At 43.8% G+C, this 23,095-nt stretch overlaps 1 protein-coding gene across 1 annotated transcript in view; it reads left to right on the top strand.

Moving 5' to 3' along the window:
• Positions 1 to 23,095, top strand: part of AMPH (amphiphysin) — a 152,164-nt gene that overhangs the window by 124,746 nt on the left and 4,323 nt on the right. The window contains exons 16-21 of the mRNA XM_014946158.1: positions 941 to 991; positions 3,118 to 3,240; positions 9,493 to 9,549; positions 13,785 to 13,925; positions 15,161 to 15,427; positions 22,708 to 22,809. Of these exons, the coding sequence (XP_014801644.1) occupies positions 941 to 991; positions 3,118 to 3,240; positions 9,493 to 9,549; positions 13,785 to 13,925; positions 15,161 to 15,427; positions 22,708 to 22,809 (741 nt within the window). The remainder of the gene's footprint in view (positions 1 to 940; positions 992 to 3,117; positions 3,241 to 9,492; positions 9,550 to 13,784; positions 13,926 to 15,160; positions 15,428 to 22,707; positions 22,810 to 23,095) is intronic.

Genomic DNA, 23,095 nt, shown 5'->3' with positions numbered 1-23,095 from the left:
TGCTGATAGTGAGGCTCTGTGTTAGGCATTACAGAGATGCAGCGCATGAAGATAACACATTTGTGCTTTCAAATTCCAAGGCTGTGCCATCATCCCAAGTTTAAGGTGGATAATCTGGGGCCTCATTAAATTCCAACATCCTTTTGGAGACTGGCTCATCCACAGCACACCCTGTGCACTGTTTTCAAAAAGCATACACAAAAGCTGAGCTTATACAAGGCTGAAAATGTCTCTTTCAGTGCTTATTCATTTTGCTCCACCTCTTTAAAATTAATAATGGATCCAGAAGGAAGGGGCAAAGCACAGGGCTATCACCCCTAATCATTAAGGCAAAATGTTTACCCCAAGGAAATAAAATCTGATGCCCCTACTGCAGTAGACAAACGAGTTGGCCCATCAATATTTTGCAAACTAATTGTTTCTGAATGACTAAGGTACTGGAAAACCTGTTCTCCACTTTTCTATCTTCTTAATGAAGGTAAAATTTGATATCCATGATTACTATAGCTACTATTCAAATAAAATCCCAGGATCAAGAGGATGTGCAAGTAGCTTAGAGCCAGTGCTCTCCCCAGGCACAGGCACGTGTAGTCTGCAAAAAGGATTCTGAGTTTCTCAACTTAAAAGTGCATCGTGCCTGAAACAAAGTCTTTGCAATTCACATGTATTTAATGAAGGGATTTTCACAGCCTTTCGTAACATAGCAGAGTCTAGAAGCATAGATGATATATTTGAAAAAGGAGTTTCTTTAGTATTAATACTGCTTAACTAATAATTATTGTTAATACCTGTTTAGATGATCTGTTTGCTGTGTTATTCTATGTGAAGTTACTTTTGACTTCACCTGAATAAGCCATAAAAAAAACAGGTCTTGGGTAGACACCAGTAAACAGCCCGTCTCAAATATTTTTACCTAATTGCTTTTTATTTCTATATCTAGGATACCTCTGCATTTACAGTGCCATCAAATGAGAATGTGACAGAGCCTTTGGTAAGTGGTGGCTTTTACTTCCTTTTTATATGCCCTGTAAAGAAAAATGAGAATGTGACAGAGCCTTTGGTAAGTAGTGGCTTTTACTTCCTTTTTAAATGACCTGTAAAGAATGGCACCTTCTTTTTTTTTTTTTTTTTTCCTTTGTGCAAAGATATTTGCTCTTTTTTTGTGTGTTTTCTAACCTTGAAGTCACAAAACCTTCACCTGGAAGGGTTGGCGGGTGGTGTCATTGTAGTTGGAAACCCATACTCACTGCAACAGTCTTCCACAAAAATAGCACAGAGAAAAAGAGAAGGAAACCAGGACATTCTAAGATATGTTTACTTTTCAAAGGTGTAGTCAAACAGCTTGTTTATTTATTGCAGTTAAGAAGTGACAAGAAGGAGTACTGTGGTCCAGGGTATCTGGACCAGTGTATCACAAAGCAGGGGATAGTACATGATGGCTGTTTAAAGTTTTTTCTCTCTCTAGTTTTATCTGCTCTCCACATATTAGTAGTGGGCACAGTCTGCTTCAAAGGGATGGAGAAATCTTTTTGGAAGTGATCATACCTGGGCAGTTTCTTAGTTTCTTTTACAGAGAAGTCTTTGGTTAGCCTGGAGTAAGGATGTGGAGTAGTGGCATTGCTGAGTGCTATAGCTACTTAATAGCAGCGAAGTATTATTTAATGTGGCTTTTGTGTAGTGCCTCTGGTGGTGTTCAGAATGGTTACTGAATATGGTTGTGAGTACTTTTACTTGTAGCTGAGATGTGGTAACTAGTCTGAAGCCTGTTTGTCCAAAAGTGACTTGAAGCACATCAATACAGTCTGCGTTATTTCATGTTAGCTGTGCTTTTAAGCCTGAGAGTTTCTTCCAGTATTAAACCTCAGGAACCTCATTAGTCATCTTACCTGGGATAAATCTGCTTTGTGCTCCTCATTTCAGTCCAATTTCTTCTTTGTGAAATTCCCTAGAGCTGGCATTAATACACTACACAGAGAGATTTCTGCACAGCATGGGATAATATAATGAATGTTTCTTTATGCTATGCCAAATCCTGAAGGTCTTGCTTAAGCAGACTTGTCTGTACCTCATTAAAAATCAGTCTGCTTAAGGAATACACGAGAAAATAAGTGAGAGGCGCTTTTTTTTTTTTTTTTGTTTCCTGAAAAATGTCAGGGAGGAGAAGATTTCGGTATCTTTAAGAATTTGATGGAAGCTGTCTCTTCATCACAGGAGACCTTCTAGCCAGCTGCCTGTTATCAACTGCAAAGCAGCTTTTTGAGCTTCGTGTTCTGCTGAGCAATTTGTTCATGGCAAATTAATCTTCTGGGGTTATTTTTTGTGGTTGAGTCAGCCATCGTTATAAATGGAATCTGCTGAGCACAGCTTGCAGCTCTCCCCTTGTTTGCGCGTGTATTTGGGAAGGGATGTCTCCGTTGGAGATGGTGCTTTTGCTGTGGGGTGTCTTGCCACAGGACTGAACGTGTTGCAGGGCTGGTGATATTTGCTAGATCCTCTTGCTAAAAAACAAGCTTGGGCCAGAATTTAAAAGGTTGGAAATTCCACTAGTCTGCTGACAAATGGATGCCTCGTAGGTGATGGAGAGCTCCGGAGGGAATGCGTTTTAATAAGAAACCAGGGATGATTTTCACACTGCCAGAATTCAAGCAGTCAGTGGTTGCCCATGTGCATATAAAAGATGTTTGAGTCTCTGCTGAGTTGCTTCTTACCTTCACTGGAGAGGGGATTACATTGTCTGAGAACAGACGGAACTAGGGAATAGGGGATAATTTTTAAAAACTTGTATTTGAAACCCAGGGTGGGTACACACAAGTGCCAGTTTCGACGGCCTCGCCACTGGTTTCTGGAGCATTTCTGAAAAACTCAGTGCCTTCCTCCCACTTCCACTGCCCATTTTTGTAACTCAGAAACCTGATTGCTTTCCTTCCTTGCAAGGGGGGGTGTGGGACTGGCTCAGTTTACGTGTAGGACGTTGAGGATGAAAATGCTGTTCAGATGCTGTAAGGCCAAGCGGCAAAGCCCGGCAAGATTGAGTTCCCATTCCCCTCTTCCCTCCCCACTATCATGTGCTCCTCAACAATTTTTCCGCTGTCTGCTTAAAAATCAATCAAACCAAAGACTGAGGCTGAAGAAGCTCCTCCTGGGGAACCCAAAGTCGAGGAAACCCCTGCTGCTGCTGCTGCTGTTGTGGAAAAGGAGGCCGTCCCTGCTGAGCCTGCTGAGCCAGCAGAGCAGGCTGCGGTGAGTGACCTGTCCCCCGTGCCGCTTCCTGGGCCTCATCCGAGCTGCCTTTCATCATGGTGAATGTGCCTGCTGCGTTTCAGCCATCCTTTCCATCCTCACCATCCATCCACGGCTGGTTTCCCCAGCCCCCAGCTGGGTCACAGCATGCCTCTCCAGCACGCGTCCCCCCTTCGGCCCTAAAACGTCATTCCTCTGAGGTGTGACATTTTAGACTGAAGTTCACCTGAGTCATCGCGGTTTCACAGGTGGTTTGATTCCAGATGAACTTCAGAAGGGGAAAGAATTGATGGCATTTTAAAACGACCTTCTTAGCACTTTTCTCATTTCATTTCAAGCTGAGCTGTAAGCACTAAACCAACGTACGTCTTGTATGGTCCTTGCTGTAGCATGATAATACCAGAAAAAAAGTGATTGTAATATCTACACATACATAATGTCTACAAGGCTCATGGTATTAGAAGCCAAGCGTGAGCTGAAGAGGGAACTCCCAAGCGCCAGTTTGGAGATTTTTACATCTCAGCATTCAGGAAATGGTGGGAGAAGAAGTGACAGCTCTGCAAGAAGAACAAAGCAGGGCACCTGCTATCACTGCAAATTAAGAGGTGGTCTGAGACTCTAGGCGTGGGGTTTTTCTGCTGACTAGCATCCCTTTTAGAAACAGGTATCTCAGTGAATATCCCTTTTATCCCACTGAGGTTTCCTCTTCTACATACTGCTCTTAGGAGGTCTTGGTGGAGGTTGATACCCACAGGTTTATACCACCAGAGGAAAAATGCATCTTTTTTTGTAGGCTGACAGTTTTCCTGCTTCCCTTGAGACAATAACATGTTCGAAGTCTCTAATGAGTGTTTGTTGCTGTTAGAATATGCAGGTTACTACTGGAAAATTGGACAGAAAAAGGTGTTGTTTTGTGGGTTGATTGCTCTTGCAGGTTACTACTGGAAAATTGGACAGAAATAGGTGTTGTTTTGTGGGTTGATTGCTCTGCCACAGAAGCCAGTGGAAGCTCTATAGCTGTGCTTTTTGACCGTCAAGCGCCCTAAGGGTTCCCAGAAGAACAAGGTGCAGCTTGTGGAACTGCTCTTGGCCTTGGGTGAGTTCCTAAGTATCTTAATCAGCTTAAGTAGGAACGATGATACCCAATTCATCATAAAATTAGGTGGTTTTCAATAAGCGTTGGATACACTGCCCCATGGGAAGCAATATTAAGGTGATGTAGAGGCAAATTAGCTGAAGAAAGTGAAAGTAGCTGGCACCTATAGATGTGGCAGCACAGAGCATGGGCAGAAGACTTGTCAGATATGCAGCTACTGTAGTGTCTCATGGATCTGTCTCTGGAGCTGATCTTGTTTATATTTTTATTAAAAAATGGCTTGGACACTACAAGCCTAATGGTAGCATTTCTCAATGGCTCCAGGTTGGGTAGTGTCATGAATTTTGGGGGATAGCATTGGGCCCACTAGCTCTACCAGCCAAGGACAGGCTGGTTATCTGCTGGTGCTGCAAAAACCGCGGGTGATACTAAGCAAACTGTCTTCAGCAGAAAGGAGGAGGTACTAGTGTTGGCGTGCAAAGCTCTGGAGTACAAATGTAGTACCCAACCTGCTTTGGCAGGGGGTTGGACTAGATGATCTCCAGAGGTCCCTTCCAACCCCATATGATTCTACGATTCTATATTTATGAAGCTGAAAAGGTTTCTAGATGGTTTTATTTTGATTATCTGTAAGGATTTAATGAAGAAAAAAACTGTAAAAGAAGTTCACCATTTTTCTAAAAAGGACCCAGCTCCTCTTTGCCTGGCACTGAGACAACCCAATGCTCTGAAGCCTGGTGCGTGTCTTAAGCGCTAATTAAACACCAGGCTGTGATTGCAGGACCACTCATCCCCTCGTTGGTCGGTGTGACCTTTTTGGATGATCAGTTTTGCTGCCTGATTGTCCATGAGGAGCTCTGTGTCCACGGTCTGTGGGCAGCCGCTCCGGCCGAGGCAGAAACACAGCGCAAGAGCCAGGCAATATAGGAGCAATCTGGAAGGAAGACCATAGCCATTAAAAAGAAGTTAAAACAGTTTTGATTAGTTTTTTGATGCTTCTTGAATTTGAGTTTGTTGGTGCTAATTTGGAAAAAAAAAAAAAAAAGCTTAAAGTGTTGATTTTAAAAATGCCTGAATTGGAGTCATTCTAGGTTTGGCTCTGGGGGGTTGTTATTTCACGAAGGGCTTTCCAGGACTTGCAAAGAAGAGTTTTGAAGATTAGGATTAATGACAAATATGATCAAAGCTAAGGGAAAGTACACTGAGTTGCAAAAGATGAAAAGATGTCATTTCTCAACAGGAGTACTGCATTCGTTTGCTTTATGAGTGACAGTTTACTTTAAAAGTGGAGTTGTAAAATATAGACAGGCACTTTCTTATTGGGAATCTTTTATCGAGTTTAGTAACTTCCAGTTTGGAGTGACAGCCACTCATCAATTAAATTTTCCTGTGGTGAGTTTCCTCTCATATCCCATTAATGCAGAAAATGTATGGCACGCATTCTTTATTGTAGGAGCTTTGTGGTAAATTTTCTGGTAGGGTTTTCATTTAAATTAGGGAGAGAAATTAGGGACCATTCCAGGGGACAGGGTACCACTTGCTGCTCAGGGACTTTTGGATTGAGTTACTTGTTGTTCTGTATTCTGCCTGAACAAGATTGCCAGGACTTCATTACAAGAGCTCATTAGGAATGCTGCCTGGCATCTCATTACACGTTTTTGTCTTGGTCCTTCAAGTCTCAAATGGCACAGAACAAATAAAGTCTTTATTAGTGGCTGTCAACAGTCAATCCTTTTTGGGGAGGGGCTAAAATATTTGGTAATTAAAGGGACAGAATGACCATATGCACCAACAGAAATGAAGTTAAGCATGGGGAAAAGTCCTTGCGTGGACTTATGCGCACCAAAACGGTTGTTACCCTAGTATTCCCAAAGGCAGGTGTAAAATCCAAAGGATACAGTCGAAAGGATACAAGGCATTAACCGCTGATTTATTTCTTTTTTTAAATACCCCTCACACCACATCCGTTTTTCACATTCAAATGAAGATGATATGATGAGAGCATTATAGTAAAGTGAAAGCTTTCAAAATCTTGTTAATTCCCTTTCTTCTTCTCCTGCACAAGAGACGTAGTGCTTGGAGTTGAGAGCACTGCTCTGAGATGGACTTTTTGGCTTATTTACGCTCTGGAGAATCATAGAATCATAGAATCATCTGGGTTGGAAGGGACCTTCAAGGTCATCTAGTCTGACCCCCCTCCCGGCAGTCAGCAGGGACACCCCCAACTAGACCAGGTTGCCCAGGGCCTCGTCGAGCCTCTCCTTGAATATCTCCAGGGAAGGGGCCTCAACCACCTCCCTGGGCCACCTGTTCCAGTGCTCCACCACCCTCACAGTGAAGAACTTATTCCTAATCTCCAATCTAAATCTGCTTTTCTCCAGTTTAAAGCCATTACCCCTTGTTCTGTCATTGACAGCCTTTGTAAACAGGCTCTCCCCGGCCTTCCTGTAGGCCCCCTCAGGTACTGGAAGGCCGCTATTAGGTCTCCCCAGAGCCTCCTCTTCTCCATTAGTTTGGAAAGAGCCTTTCAGTGCTTTGGATCTGATGCCCCCCTGGATTCTGATGTTCTCCCACTAAAGCAGTCAGACACTCAGCTAAATACTGTGGTTTTCAAGGCTGTGTGTAAGGATATGAAACTACTTCTTTGCAGGTACAGAAGAGGCTGGGAAATAGCCTTCAGCTTTGAGGGTATCTCGTTGGGGTTGAATCCCAGGTACAATTCACGGCACCCAAATGTCAGAGGATGTCATTTGGGAGAGCAATGAGATGGTTAGATACAGAAGAGTGGTGAAATGGCTCCAAATTCTGAGCGTGCAGCCGAGTGCAGGTGCGAAGTTGGAGCATGAGGCCATTAAAAGATCTGGCTGTCGTATACAGGAGAGACCTGGAGTGAAACAGTGACATTCTGTTGAGGTCTGCAAAAGCAGATTTTTCCCCTGTTTATGGAACTGGAGTGTTACTTTACTCGGATGTTATTTCAGTCATCCTTTTTACTAGGCTTTCATGCCCTAAAAACTGGACGGTTTGTGCTACCGTGCCTCTCTTCTCAAACCCCACCATCCACAAAATCCCAATTTCCAGCTAATCAAAAAAGCAAAAGGAAATTGCTGCTAATTTGACTAGTGCACAAGAGTCAAATTAGCTTTGGGAAGTCCCAAGCTTTGGGAAGCAAGGGGACCTCTCCTTACTTTCTCCTTTCCCACCGAAACTGTGCTTTCAGTTTGCCTGGAAAACAGTCCTCGTTTAAAAATATGTATATATTAGATTTTTCTGCAAAGAGGTCCAAAGCTGGGCTGATGGGTTTCTGACCAGAGAATATTGCCAGGGTATTATTAAGAGAAAGGCGGAGGCTGGCACGTTCTTGACTACAAAGTGCAGGATGATGCTTATTTCTGAAGGCCAATTGACTTGTAAATACAGCTGATGGCAGAAATTCAGTGCTTTTTAATTGTAAAAGGCATCTCTCTACCAAATTGCAGTTCGAGCTGATGGCAGAAATTCAGTGCTTTTTAATCGTAAAAGTAGGGAAGGCATCTCTCTACCAAATTGCAGTTCAACATAAAGCTTTTATGGGCAATAGAAACATTTGTGGACGTCTGTTCTGTAAAAAAAGTGTGGTTTCTGTGGGTGGCTGTGTGCATCGGTAGAGTAAGAAATAATTATATATTGCCATTGATATCTGTTTTTTTTCTATTTAAGATCCTCTACATTCTCAAACTTACTATAAAATTGAGGACTCCATGGCAGCTTCAAAAAAAAAAAAAAAAGAAGAATTAATCATTAAAAAAAGGTTATATAAGGCTGTGATTTTAACAGGATAAAGCTGTGAGAGGTTTCTATGGTAACGCTGCTGTCAGCAGCTGCCTTGCCTTGGCATCTGGATGTGTTTGGGGCTTATGAGGCAACTGCAGGCAATACTAGAAGATTAGATTAGAAGCAACACGAGTGATATGAAGTTTGGCTTCATAACTCAGCATCTTTTTATTAAAAAAAAAAGAAACATGGGGCCATTTCAAGCTGAAGCTCGTATAAATTTTGGAGTGGCGGTTGTGGGGGTGGGAAGGCAGCTGGAGCCTGAGAACTTGCTGCCTCCTCGATTCTGATTGTGAAAGTGGGCAGTTCCAACCTGCCATGCCTTCACCTTGGTTTGCAGAACTTGTCTTCACCCTCACAGCTCTTTTTGAGAAAGTCTGACCTCGGCCGTGTTTGCAAAGCTGCCTCAAAACTTATTAGCAAAGGGGGGAGTTCCATAACGGGGCTTTGATTTGCTTTTCCTCATCAGAGTGTCTTTAGAGAGAGCCCCTCAGGGAGTCCAACTTGAACAGGGGAAAAAAGCACTTCCACCTGTTCCAAATCAGGCCTGAATTTTAGCGATTTTGACTCTTGACCTTCAGTAGAAAAGGACTCAGTGTTAGATGGTGTCTGTGACATAAAAAGTGCTATTGGGAGGAGCCCATTACCCTTCAGTGCGTTTGATCCCTTGAACATCTAAATGGGTGTCAGATGTAGAAAACCACTGGCACGTGACTCATTTTCAAAATGTCAGGCACCTGCTTCCAGGTACCACTGGGTATGGACCTAGAGAATGGTGATTCTGCAAAAAAACTATGACTTTGTGACCCACCTCTTTTGAACAGCTCCTTTAAATGAGTTGCAGCCCAACGTGAGGGGAAGAAGTAAGAATTCTAGAAGGTTTACCTCAAAACTCTGGTGAGCTGCAGGGCAGCAGCAGGTTATAATGGGAACAGTTTGAGTCTTGGATGGGAGAGATTTGAGCTTGCTGGAAACCCCAAGGTCAGCGGTGCTGTGGGTTGTTGCTTGCTAAAAAAGTCTTCAATAGCTGGTGCTATTAAGAAAATACTGATAATAAAAGTCAATAAAATTGTCCTTAGCACTTACAGTGTGATGATGATGACGATGACATACGTAAAAGGTTTTATTTGTTGGCTTTCAGCCCATAACTGCTTTTATTTCAGATTATATGTGGCAGCAAGAATCTTTCTGCCTGCTATATACAATCCCATTTGAGTTCCAGCCGTTCATTTCATTGCATCCCATACGTGCTGTGCTTTCCATTCAGCTTGATTAATACCAATTTCTCTGCAGCCATTGCCTCAGCATGTGTAAGGTGATGACCATGTTTCCTCTCTATACAGGACAGTGTCGAGGCAGGGGAAAAGGAGACAACTGGAGTTGCTGAGAAAGAAAGCGAGGTACCTATAAACAGACTCAAAAGTGTGGTTGTTTTTTAATATCTTTGAGGAATCATGGCAAAAAAGATACTTGTCATTTGCATGTCATCAGTATGCAGGCCAATGCGATGCAACTGTGACCTAGTTGCACTCTCTCTTCTAACGCTGCAGAGATACAGCTAAATCTGTGCTATATATTCTCACACCAAAGTGCATCCCATTCAATGCAGGACCTGCTTTAGAGACTGCCTGTTGCAGCAGGGTCTGGCTGATAAATATCTCAGGGCAGCAACCAAAGCAGCTCCGTGGCAGGAGAAGGTATAATGCTGTTCCTATTGACGTTTGGAAAGATGTTGCACAGATTCCCAATAGCTTTTGCACTTCCCATGAAGTTGTTTGCCTAACCTTCCTCCAAACATCTTTATGAAAAGAAAAAAACTTCGATTAATCGTTTCTTTTTCGTAGCACATTATGCCCTGAACTAAAACAGGGATTTGAAAACGATCGTGTTGCGAGGTTGTTTGCTAAAGCACAACCCTGGCATCAAGGTAGAGACAGTTAAAATCAAATTACAAATCAGCTGAAAAGTTCAGTGACATACTTTAAGCTGTGGATGCATGGACTCGAATGATTGTATTTTGCTTCTATTTCTTCAGAGGTGATAAAACTAATTACCTTGAATCCTTCTATACTAAAATGAAACTGTAACGTGTTCAAACATGCACAGAGAGCAGCACAAGAGGAATGGCTACTTATTAAAAGCAGGGATGGAAGTAGGGACTGAGAAAAAGATTGTAGTCCAAGTTTTTAATCACTTAGGATTTGTATCTCGAGGTGCTGATGAGCTCCTTTTTTTGTTGGTGCCACAATGTGCACAAAAAGATCGTGAAGTGGTCTCCGTTCACTCTGGTTTCAGAACATGGTAAGTCCAGCTGTCCAAGCTTGGGTGTGTTACCCTGCTGTAGAACAGTGTTAGTCGAGGATGTATCTGTGGCTCCAGGGTATCCCATTGTCACTGGGAAGCGAGTTTGGGACTCACTGGTGCCAGACTCCTCACCAGCACTACCACATCCATGGGGAAATGAGTGGAATTACACTAGCAAGAAAGTACAGGAGGGGAGTGGTGGATGAAGCCCAGCTTGGTGCTGGCACAGTGCGAGATGCTGTGTTGCTTCCCTGGCCTTGGCTGGTCCCTCCCAGCAAGTCTGGTCCAAGAAGAAACATGCAAGAAATTCCTCACTGTCCTGTGAGCCCCCAGGCTAAGTCTTCGACATCTTTCCCTTTATTTTTCTAATATCACTTGTCCTTAAGAAGTTGAGGTCTCTTCTCTGGTGAGTTTGACACTGTGTTCTGTTTAAAATAGCAGTACTACTGTATGCAGAAGAGCTGCCATGAGAGATGAAGCTATTTGCTAAGCTGCTATCTGGCCTCCAGTGGAGGGTGGTCCCTTAGATACTGTAACTTGCATAACAAATTCTTCACTAGTACCCCAAAAGTCTTCCAAGACTTTGAAAGCAACTGATGTATTCCCCAAAGCATAATGATCAGTTCCTCTTGACATTATATTAGCAAGCTTAGCTGCGATTATGACCAACTGTCTTAAAAATTACCCAGTCCCCTTCTAAATCCAGCCACCGGGCAAGATTTTCAGGTCTGGAAAACTGGCATAGCTCCGGGAGCAACTCTGGCAGCCCCCCAGCACCAGGCTCAGTAGCCCTTCTCCTCTCCCCTCTCTCTCATTAACAGCTGTGTTAATGAGAGGAGAGTGCAATCATGTGAATTGGCTGCATCCCGGGTAAAGGAGCTTTCACTTCTCCTGCAATTAAAGCAATCAAGTGGTTCCTCTATCACAGCCCTCGTTATACTGGATGACCCTTTCTTCGTCCCCTGTGTGGCTGGTGTAATGGGACAACTGTCCAAATGTCAATAGTACTGCTAGAGATAGCTAATTTGGAATATTATGAGGCTGTCTAATATTAATGATGACATTAGGCTGTCTAATATAACTGGTATATTTGTGGAAAAGAGGTTTGTAGGACTGGTTTTGCATATGAAATAAGGTAATACAGGTAACTGTATCTGCAAGGGGTTCACTGTATGGATTCAGTCGGATGAGCCTTCCTCTTTTTTTTTTTTCTTTTCTGCATTACTCAAATATATTTGAGGCTGATAGTGAGGTTCATTCTGTGCTGCCTCACACGTGTTTTTGTAAAAGCCTTTTTTTAATCATCGAGCTTACATTGGTTTTGTGCTCTGAGACACGAGAACAAATGGTTGTGCAATTGTGAGCTGCACTATTACAGGGAGCGACCCACGGCTACAGCTGCCAGAGTCACCCTTTCTCTGTGGGGCACCAGAAAGCTGATTCGTGTAAATTAGCATTCTCCTCCTTGCTGAAATAAAATGGGCTATACAAATCCAATAAAGAGAAAACAAGCGTTGATCCTAATCACAGCAGACAGACAGATCAATTTTGGCAGCGTGCTGTTAGACGCGCGTGGTATAAAATCAATCCGGTTCGCACACTGTCCCCCCTCTTTCTACCAGCCTCTTCTGGGGCTTTTACACTCAGCATTTATTTGGGCATCTTCTTGGGTCAAGGCTGCTAAAATTGGCAATAGGGTGAGTGACAGGCTTGTGTGCCTTACAAGTCACAGGAGAAGATGTCAACATCTGTCCATGTCCTTTGACGTTACATCTTTTTTTTACAGTGGGGCATCCTTCATCAGCAGCATTTGCAAATTAAACTGAAGTTTCTCCCCTGATTTCTACAGAACCCCACAGTATTTTCTCCCTTCAAGGACTCCGGGAGAATTTCTTTATTGTCACCTCAGTTAATAGCAGCGACTAGGAGTAGTGCTGAATATTAGATATTGCTGAAAAACACTGCCTGGAAAACAGCCATGAAGAATTGCAGGTGGTTCAGGTTGGGTTCAGGCAGCTCAGTTAGCCTCATCCGCAGAGGAAAGATCAAACTGAGGAAACAAAGAGCATCAGGCTGTTAACTGGGGAGCAGAGATATCTCTGCTAAATGTAGGCTGTTAACTGGGGAGCAGAGATATCTCTGCCAACTTGACGTTAGAAAGACAAGAAAACAGTTTTTCTTCAGTCTTTTTACTTTATCCTGGTGCTATCTGCCATACGTTAAAAGTTCCGTGTTGAAGTTAATTGGATGAACAGAATGAGTTTTTAATTTACTTTCCACCCTCCAGCCCTTAGGATTAATCCACTGTAAGTAAACAGTTTTTCTTCAGTCTTTTTACTTTATTGTGGCGCTATCTGCCATAAAGTTCTGTGTTGAAGTTAATTGGATTAACAAGAATGAGTTTTTCATTTACCTTCCACCCTCCAGCCCTTAGGCTGTGAGGATGTATCCAGTGTGCTACTGTGAGCACACACCAGTATACACCAGTACAAATATTAGGGTGATACCTGAATTACAACAGTCTCTGCTGGATGAAAGATTCAACCTTGTTCTATAGGCAGGTAATTTTCTATCCACCTTTCAAGAGCTGGAACAAAACATGTCTTAACTTTTCTACATGGACTGATGACAAATGGTTCAGTCATATCCAGACTGGATGGGCTTTTATGAATATTTCTTTTTTTTTTTATATATACTGACCTAGCTATAGATCTTTACGGATTTTTTTTCTGATAACAGGTGTTATATACTGACCTAGCTATAGATCTTTACGGTTATGTGTTCTGGTTGTTTTTTTTTTTCTGATAACAGGTGGAATCTGAAGATTTCTGATCTTTATCCAGCTGTGGGATGTATTTGCTTCTGCTGATATAGCCTGATTTGCAATTCTATTAGAAAGGAGTCTGTAATTAAGGCAGTGTTTTTGAAGCCAGCCCAGGTCTAGAGGTAGGTGACGGTAGCAGGAGAAAGGACTTACAGTAGCAGGGTCCTTTGGACCCCTGAACAGCTTGCAAGCTCCTCCTCTTCAGCAGAAACTGTGGAGAATTTCTTCCACAATGCAGCTGGGATGCAAGAGGAGGAAAAAATACTAGAGCCCTGGCAAACTGTCACTGCAGCAGTGACACCTGAGGACTCTACTAAGCGGTGCCCAGTGAGGTTTCACGAATGTCTCTCTCCCACCTGTTAATCACCTTCCCTGCATGAGCTTTCCCACCCCAAAATCAGGAGGAACCTCAGTGAAACCAAGGCCATGGGTTGGCACCACCCAGAGGTTGGTTTTGTGGTCTCTCCAGCAGATATCCTGAACTCCTGTCCCTCCTGTTGTTTGTAGGTGGTACCTGTCACGGAGGCGGCTGCGGCAGCAGAGGATGTGACAGCAGGAGCTGGGAACGGCACCGCCACCACCCAGCAGGAGGGTGTTGCTGAAGGTGACAGAGCTCAGGGAGAAGAAAAGGAGGCTGATGTTGCTCAGGTGACTCCCGTTGGTGCGCCGTAGGGTGTGTTAGGGGAACTGGGACAGATTCAGCAGCCCGAGAGAGGCGAGGCTGCTGCAGCTCCGTGCCCCCGGGTGCCACCAGCAGCAAGGCTGAAGCTCTCCTGGGAGGGACACACACAGAGCTTCTCTCCTCCTGAGTCCTTGATTTGGGTTGCTCCTGCCTTTGTGCCCCTGTGCTCCCTTGGGCATGCGGAGATGGGACTTAATAGGCTGGTGGCTCCTGTGATGGGCCAGGGAGCAGCATGGGCAGGGTGTTGTTTGGGCTGTTGTCCCTCTGTGCTCCTCTGTGGAGACAAGCTTCAGCATACAACCTAACAGGGCTTTCTGGAGAAACAGACAGACAAAGTAATGGATTTTTCTTGTGTCAGGGCACCGTATACAACCTAACAGGGCTTTCTGGAGAAACAGGCAGAAAAAGTAATGGATTTTTCTTGTGTCATGGCACCGTGTCCTATCCAACAGCATTACTTTGTTTTATATAAATCACAGAATCACCATGGTTGGAAGGGACCTCTGAGATCATCAAGTCGAACCTCAAAAAAATCCAAACCAAAACAAATACAACAAAAAAAACCCCCACAACACCCCACCACATCACACCCAGCCACAAACCAATAATCTTAGGCACTAGAGCATGCCCTGAAGTGCCACGTCTACACATTTCCTAAATCCCTCCAGGGATGGTGACTCCACCACCTCCCGGGGCAGGCTGTTCCAGGGCCTGACCACCCTCTCAGCAAAGTCATTCTTCCTAAGATCTAATCTAATTCATCCCCTTTATATCACTATTATGCTGCTGACTTGAACTCCCAAAGCAATGTGACTCCTGGAACCTGTGGCCTTAGCCAAACCCATTTACAGAGCAGGGTGGAGGAGAAAGGTCCGTTCATTTTCATGCATGTTGAAAATGAAACCTAAACTACCTACAGAGCATTTTTATTATTTACTGCAATGATTTGTGGCAATATAGAAAGTAGACCTAGGAGGGCTAAGGGGAATGGTGGAAATGGGGAAGGGATTACTCCTTTACATTCTTGCACAAGTACTGTTTTCTGTCTTAATGTCAGAATCCACTGTGGGGGAGAAAGAAATCTCCATTTCCATGTATGCCCCGTGCCACAAACAAACAATTGTGTTTTCCTGCTTGAAGTAAAGCACTAAATACTCTTACACTGCTCTTGTGGTTTGTTTGTGGGTTTCTTTTCCCCCAGGACAAGGCCAGCAGCATCCCTTCGGTGGTAATAGAGCCAGCATCAAACAACGAGGGGGAGGGGGAAGAACACGAAGTGGTCACGAACGAGTCCAAAGATGCTGCAGCAGAGCCGGGCACTCAGGGCACTGACACTGCTCCCAGTGAAACTTCCCAAGATGGAAGTAAGCAGAAACCCACTGAAGAAATCCAGGCTGCACCTTCTCAAGATCAGCCTGTTCCAGCAGAAGACGCAGCTGCTGCGATGCCACCCGGCTTTCTCTTTAAGGTTTGCTTCTTCATTCTTCTTTTAGGCATCAGATCTAGCTTCTGGGGATGTGTCTGTCTGGGCAGGCAGTGGGATGATTTCTTGAAGCCAAAGGATGCTTAGTTTAACACAAATACCCCTAAACACAACTTTAACATTGTGTTGTTGCTTCATATGTGAAGTCAGAGAAGATGCATTTCCTGCACACCGTCCTCGCTGTGCGTATCCTCCTGTAGCTGTAACACTCACTGAAGTACAAGAACCCCTTTGTCTCGCCAAATTACTACTGAAAATTAATATATTGAGCAAAACTGCGCTGCACAGGGTTAGCCAGCAATATTGTATATTATATGCTAACCATATATCTGATATACTAACAATATATTTGATGTTTAAGGTCCCTTTCCAACCCAAACCATTCTATGAGTATTAAAAAGTGGCATTTTTCTGGCCTGAAAATCTACAGTGGAAGTTTTGGTTCTATTGAAACCCATGGGACTTCTACAATTCACATAAATGAGGCTAAAATGTTATTCTGTGACACCACATCCATGGGGAAATGAGTGGAATTACACTAGCAAGAAAGTACAGGAGGGGAGTGGTGGATGAAGCCCAGCTTGGTGCTGGCACAGTGCGAGATGCTGTGTTGCTTCCCTGGCCTTGGCTGGTCCCTCCCAGCAAGTCTGGTCCAAGAAGAAACATGCAAGAAATTCCTCACTGTCCTGTGAGCCCCCAGGCTAAGTCTTCGACATCTTTCCCTTTATTTTTCTAATATCACTTGTCCTTAAGAAGTTGAGGTCTCTTCTCTGGTGAGTTTGACACTGTGTTCTGTTTAAAATAGCAGTACTACTGTATGCAGAAGAGCTGCTATGAGAGATGAAGCTATTTGCTAAGCTGCTATCTGGCCTCCAGTGGAGGGTGGTCCCTTAGATACTGTAACTTGCATAACAAATTCTTCACTAGTACCCCAAAAGTCTTCCAAGACTTTGAAAGCAACTGATGTATTCCCCAAAGCATAATGATCAGTTCCTCTTGACATTATATTAGCAAGCTTAGCTGCGATTATGACCAACTGTCTTAAAAATTACCCAGTCCCCTTCTAAATCCAGCCACCGGGCAAGATTTTCAGGTCTGGAAAACTGGCATAGCTCCGGGAGCAACTCTGGCAGCCCCCCAGCACCAGGCTCAGTAGCCCTTCTCCTCTCCCCTCTCTCTCATTAACAGCTGTGTTAATGAGAGGAGAGTGCAATCATGTGAATTGGCTGCATCCCGGGTAAAGGAGCTTTCACTTCTCCTGCAATTAAAGCAATCAAGTGGTTCCTCTATCACAGCCCTCGTTATACTGGATGACCCTTTCTTCGTCCCCTGTGTGGCTGGTGTAATGGGACAACTGTCCAAATGTCAGTAATACTGCTAGAGATAGCTAATTTGGAATATTATGAGGCTGTCTAATATTAATGATGACATTAGGCTCTCTAATATTACTGATATATTTGTGGAAAAGAGGTTTGTAGGACTGGTTTTGCATATGAAATAAGGTAATACAGGTAACTGTATCTGCAAGGGGTTCACTGTATGGATTCAGTCGGATGAGCCTTCCTCTTTTTTTTTTTTCTTTTCTGCATTACTCAAATATATTTGAGGCTGATAGTGAGGTTCATTCTGTGCTGCCTCACACGTGTTTTTGTAAAAGCCTTTTTTTAATCATCGAGCTTACATTGGTTTTGTGCTCTGAGACACGAGAACAAATGGTTGTGCAATTGTGAGCTGCACTATTACAGGGAGCGACCCACGGCTACAGCTGCCAGAGTCACCCTTTCTCTGTGGGGCACCAGAAAGCTGATTCGTGTAAATTAGCATTCTCCTCCTTGCTGAAATAAAATGGGCTATACAAATCCAATCAAGAGAAAACAAGCGTTGATCCTAATCACAGCAGACAGACAGATCAATTTTGGCAGCGTGCTGTTAGACGCGCGTGGTATAAAATCAATCCGGTTCGCACACTGTCCCCCCTCTTTCTACCAGCCTCTTCTGGGGCTTTTACACTCAGCATTTATTTGGGCATCTTCTTGGGTCAAGGCTGCTAAAATTGGCAATAGGGTGAGTGACAGGCTTGTGTGCCTTACAAGTCACAGGAGAAGATGTCAACATCTGTCCATGTCCTTTGACGTTACATCTTTTTTTTACAGTGGGGCATCCTTCATCAGCAGCATTTGCAAATTAAACTGAAGTTTCTCCCCCGATTTCTACAACACCCCACAGTATTTTCTCCCTTCAAGGACTCCGGGAGAATTTCTTTATTGTCACCTCAGTTAATAGCAGCGACTAGGAGTAGTGCTGAATATTAGATATTGCTGAAAAACACTGCCTGGAAAACAGCCATGAAGAATTGCAGGTGGTTCAGGTTGGGTTCAGGCAGCTCAGTTAGCCTCATCCGCAGAGGAAAGATCAAACTGAGGAAACAAAGAGCATCAGGCTGTTAACTGGGGAGCAGAGATATCTCTGCCAACTTGACGTTAGAAAGACAAGAAAACAGTTTTTCTTCAGTCTTTTTACTTTATTGTGGCGCTATCTGCCATAAAGTTCTGTGTTGAAGTTAATTGGATTAACAAGAATGAGTTTTTCATTTACCTTCCACCCTCCAGCCCTTAGGCTGTGAGGATGTATCCAGTGTGCTACTGTGAGCACACACCAGTATACACCAGTACAAATATTAGGGTGATACCTGAATTACAACAGTCTCTGCTGGATGAAAGATTCAACCTTGTTCTATAGGCAGGTAATTTTCTATCCACCTTTCAAGAGCTGGAACAAAACATGTCTTAACTTGTCTACATGGACTGATGACAAATGGTTCAGTCATATCCAGACTGGATGGGCTTTTATGAATATTTCTTTTTTTTTTTATATATACTGACCTAGCTATAGATCTTTACGGTTATGTGTTCTGGTTGTTTTTTTTTTTCTGATAACAGGTGGAATCTGAAGATTTCTGATCTTTATCCAGCTGTAGAACCTATTTGCTTCTGCTGATATAGCCTGATTTGCAATTCTATTAGAAAGGAGTCTGTAATTAAGGCAGTGTTTTTGAAGCCAGCCCAGGTCTAGAGGTAGGTGACGGTAGCAGGAGAAAGGCCTTACAGTAGCAGGGTCCTTTGGACCCCTGAACAGCTTGCAAGCTCCTCCTCTTCAGCAGAAACTGTGGAGAATTTCTTCCACAATGCAGCTGGGATGCAAGAGGAGGAAAAAATACTAGAGCCCTGGCAAACTGTCACTGCAGCAGTGACACCTGAGGACTCTACTAAGCGGTGCCCAGTGAGGTTTCACGAATGTCTCTCTCCCACCTGTTAATCACCTTCCCTGCATGAGCTTTCCCACCCCAAAATCAGGAGGAACCTCAGTGAAACCAAGGCCATGGGTTGGCACCACCCAGAGGTTGGTTTTGTGGTCTCTCCAGCAGATATCCTGAACTCCTGTCCCTCCTGTTGTTTGTAGGTGGTACCTGTCACGGAGGCGGCTGCGGCAGCAGAGGATGTGACAGCAGGAGCTGGGAACGGCACCGCCACCACCCAGCAGGAGGGTGTTGCTGAAGGTGACAGAGCTCAGGGAGAAGAAAAGGAGGCTGATGTTGCTCAGGTGACTCCCGTTGGTGCGCCGTAGGGTGTGTTAGGGGAACTGGGACAGATTCAGCAGCCCGAGAGAGGCGAGGCTGCTGCAGCTCCGTGCCCCCGGGTGCCACCAGCAGCAAGGCTGAAGCTCTCCTGGGAGGGACACACACAGAGCTTCTCTCCTCCTGAGTCCTTGATTTGGGTTGCTCCTGCCTTTGTGCCCCTGTGCTCCCTTGGGCATGCGGAGATGGGACTTAATAGGCTGGTGGCTCCTGTGATGGGCCAGGGAGCAGCATGGGCAGGGTGTTGTTTGGGCTGTTGTCCCTCTGTGCTCCTCTGTGGAGACAAGCTTCAGCATACAACCTAACAGGGCTTTCTGGAGAAACAGGCAGAAAAAGTAATGGATTTTTCTTGTGTCATGGCACCGTGTCCTATCCAACAGCATTACTTTGTTTTATATAAATCACAGAATCACCATGGTTGGAAGGGACCTCTGAGATCATCAAGTCGAACCTCAAAAAAATCCAAACCAAAACAAATACAACAAAAAAAACCCCCACAACACCCCACCACATCGCACCCAGCCACAAACCAATAATCTTAGGCACTAGAGCATGCCCTGAAGTGCCACGTCTACACATTTCCTAAATCCCTCCAGGGATGGTGACTCCACCACCTCCCGGGGCAGGCTGTTCCAGGGCCTGACCACCCTCTCAGGAAAGTAATTCTTCCTCAGATCTAATCTAATTCATCCCCTTTATATCACTATTATGCTGCTGACTTGAACTCCCAAAGCAATGTGACTCCTGGAACCTGTGGCCTTAGCCAAACCCATTTACAGAGCAGGGTGGAGGGGAAAGGTCCGTTCATTTTCATGCATGTTGAAAATGAAACCTAAACTACCTACAGAGCATTTTTATTATTTACTGCAATGATTTGTGGCAATATAGAAAGTAGACCTAGGAGGGCTAAGGGGAATGGTGGAAATGGGGAAGGGATTACTCCTTTACATTCTTGCACAAGTACTGTTTTCTGTCTTAATGTCAGAATCCACTGTGGGGGAGAAAGAAATCTCCATTTCCATGTATGCCCCGTGCCACAAACAAACAATTGTGTTTTCCTGCTTGAAGTAAAGCACTAAATACTCTTACACTGCTCTTGTGGTTTGTTTGTGGGTTTCTTTTCCCCCAGGACAAGGCCAGCAGCATCCCTTCGGTGGTAATAGAGCCAGCATCAAACAACGAGGGGGAGGGAGAAGAACATGAAGTTGTCACGAACGAGTCCAAAGATGCTGCAGCAGAGCCGGGCACTCAGGGCACTGACACTGCTCCCAGTGAAACTTCCCAAGATGGAAGTAAGCAGAAACCCACTGAAGAAATCCAGGCTGCACCTTCTCAAGATCAGCCTGTTCCAGCAGAAGACGCAGCTGCTGCGATGCCACCCGGCTTTCTCTTTAAGGTTTGCTTCTTCATTCTTCTTTTAGGCATCAGATCTAGCTTCTGGGGATGTGTCTGTCTGTGCAGGCTGTGGGATGATTTCCTGAGGCCAAAGGATGCTTAGTTTAACACAAATACCCCTAAACACAACTTTAACATTGTGTTGTTGCTTCATATGTGAAGTCAGAGAAGATGCATTTCCTGCACACCGTCCTCGCTGTGCGTATCCTCCTGTAGCTGTAACACTCACTGAAGTACAAGAACCCCTTTGTCTCGCCAAATTACTACTGAAAATTAATATATTGAGCAAAACTGCACTGCCACAGGGTTAGCCAGCAATATTGTGTATTATATGCTAACATACTGAAAATTAATATATTGAGCAAAACTGCGCTGCACAGGGTTAGCCAGCAATATTGTATATTATATGCTAACCATATATCTGATATACTAACAATATATTTGATGTTTAAGGTCCCTTTCCAACCCAAACCATTCTATGAGTATTAAAAAGTGGCATTTTTCTGGCCTGAAAATCTACAGTGGAAGTTTTGGTTCTATTGAAACCCATGGGACTTCTACAATTCACATAAATGAGGCTAAAATGTCATTCTGTGACTTCAGTAATATTATAAACTGTTAGGGCAATCAAACAGAAAAGTTTAATGAGAAATAAGAGAAATCCTCTCCTTGGCTGGCAAGACCCATAGGGTTTCCTGGTTCGCAAGGTTCTTTGATGATGCTTCTCACTTCAGAATCACTGAGCAGCAGGAAAGCTCCTTGAGGATGGATGAACTTTACATGCTTCCTATTCTAATTTGCATAGTTCAGACTAATTAGTCCCATAGCACCCCTTAAGTATGCCATTCTTCTTGGCCTGTTCTTATTGCTCAATGTTTTCAGCAAACCTTGAGAATAATATTAAGGTGAGGGTGAAGAGTATTGAGCAACTATGACTCAGAGATGCCGACATAGTTCATCTTCTGTTTTTCATCACATTCTCTTAGGTCAGACATAAGTAAAGAGAAGCTGATGTTCTTGATGCCATTTTTTCTTTCATTATTGCAGAGTTACCATGGAACTGGCTGTGCTTTGAGAAAATTAGAATAACACCTCTTAAGGAAGTAGAACTGTTTAGTTATAATGACCCATACACAATGACGTGCTGATCCTGCCAATGCTCTAATAATCACCTCTTTGAAAGACAGATATTTTTGGCATACCCATCTGCCAGTAAATGGGGGCTCTTTGCAGGGTGAACATTAGGTAGGGTTCCCATTACTCACCTCTTTGATCACCTGTTGAAATGGGTAATTTATGTCCCACTCAAATTTCCACGGATGTTTACAGCAAGAATATAATATCCAGTGACCACAACAAGAGAATGAGAGAGAGTCTGAAATACCAGTTCTTGTGAGTTTTTCCCAATTCTGTGTGCAAAATTCTGCCACCCCTCTCTCGGATCTGGTAATGGTAGTGGGGAATGAGAGCTAGTTCCTTACACAGAAGGAATCGGGGTGGCAGGACTTGTCTGAGAGCTGGTACTTGTGGGGTGTTGCAGTATCATCTCTCCATGAGATCTTGTGACCTTGGGAAAGAATCTTGGGTTTCCTTTGGTAGTCTGGAGACGATTTACTTAAGCTGTTCCTGCTTCCAAAGATGTGAATGGAAAACTTTGGCATGCTGTTCCTGCTTCCAAAGATGTGAATGGAAAGCTTTGGCATGAATCAATGTCATAGAACCATAGAATGGTTTGAGTTGGAAGGGACCTTAAAGATCATGGAGTTCCAACCCCCCTGCCCTGGGCAGGGACACCTCCCACCAGACCAGGTTGCTCCAAGCCCCATCCAGCCTGGCCTTGAACCCCTCCAGGGATGGGGCAGCCACAGCTTCTCTGGGCAACCTGTTCCAGTGTCTCACCACCCTCACAATAAAGAATTTCTTTCTAGTATCTAATCTAAATCTTCCCTTTTTCAATTTAAAACCATTACCCCTCATCCTATCACTCCATTCCCTGATGAAGAGTCCCTCCCCATCTCTCCTGTAGCCCCTTCAGGTACTGGGAGGCCCCTATAAATGTCAACATTAATGATTTGAATGTACCTTCTTATAGCTGTATGTTTGCATAAAGAAGACACATTATTATTTTATTCTTTTTATTCTTTTTTTTTTTTTCAATAAAGATTTAACAGAGAATTTTTTTAAGAAAATACCTCCATTTAGGTCACATCACCATGTTTGCTGTTACTTTCTGCAGGTTGAAGTTCTACACGATTTTGAGGCAGCTAACAGCGATGAGCTTAATCTAAAACGAGGAGACATTGTACTAGTAATTCCTTCTGAGACCACGGCTGATCAGGTAAAAACATGTGGTTCTTTCTTTTGTTGACGCTTTCCTTTGTCTCAGCTTTTTTCTCACAGATTATAGTTAATTGGAGTGCGTATTCAAAATGTCATTACTGTTAGAAAACGTGAAAATCATAATTTTTGTCTTTGTACTTGGTTTCATTGAGACTAAATGGCATAGTTGGCTACAGCTGAAGCCCCAGATATATTCTGCTAGCAGGATCCAACCTCAGCATATTTACTAGGGCTTTTTTTTTTATGCTATTTTCTAGTGGATTTTGTACAGGTACGAGTGCACA

This window comes from Calidris pugnax, unplaced genomic scaffold (assembly GCF_001431845.1).
Source record: "Calidris pugnax isolate Ruff unplaced genomic scaffold, ASM143184v1 scaffold151, whole genome shotgun sequence".
NCBI classification, from domain to species: domain Eukaryota; kingdom Metazoa; phylum Chordata; class Aves; order Charadriiformes; family Scolopacidae; genus Calidris; species Calidris pugnax.
The sequence above is the reverse complement of the archived record's forward strand: the minus strand, read 5'-3'. Positions and strand labels throughout refer to the sequence as shown.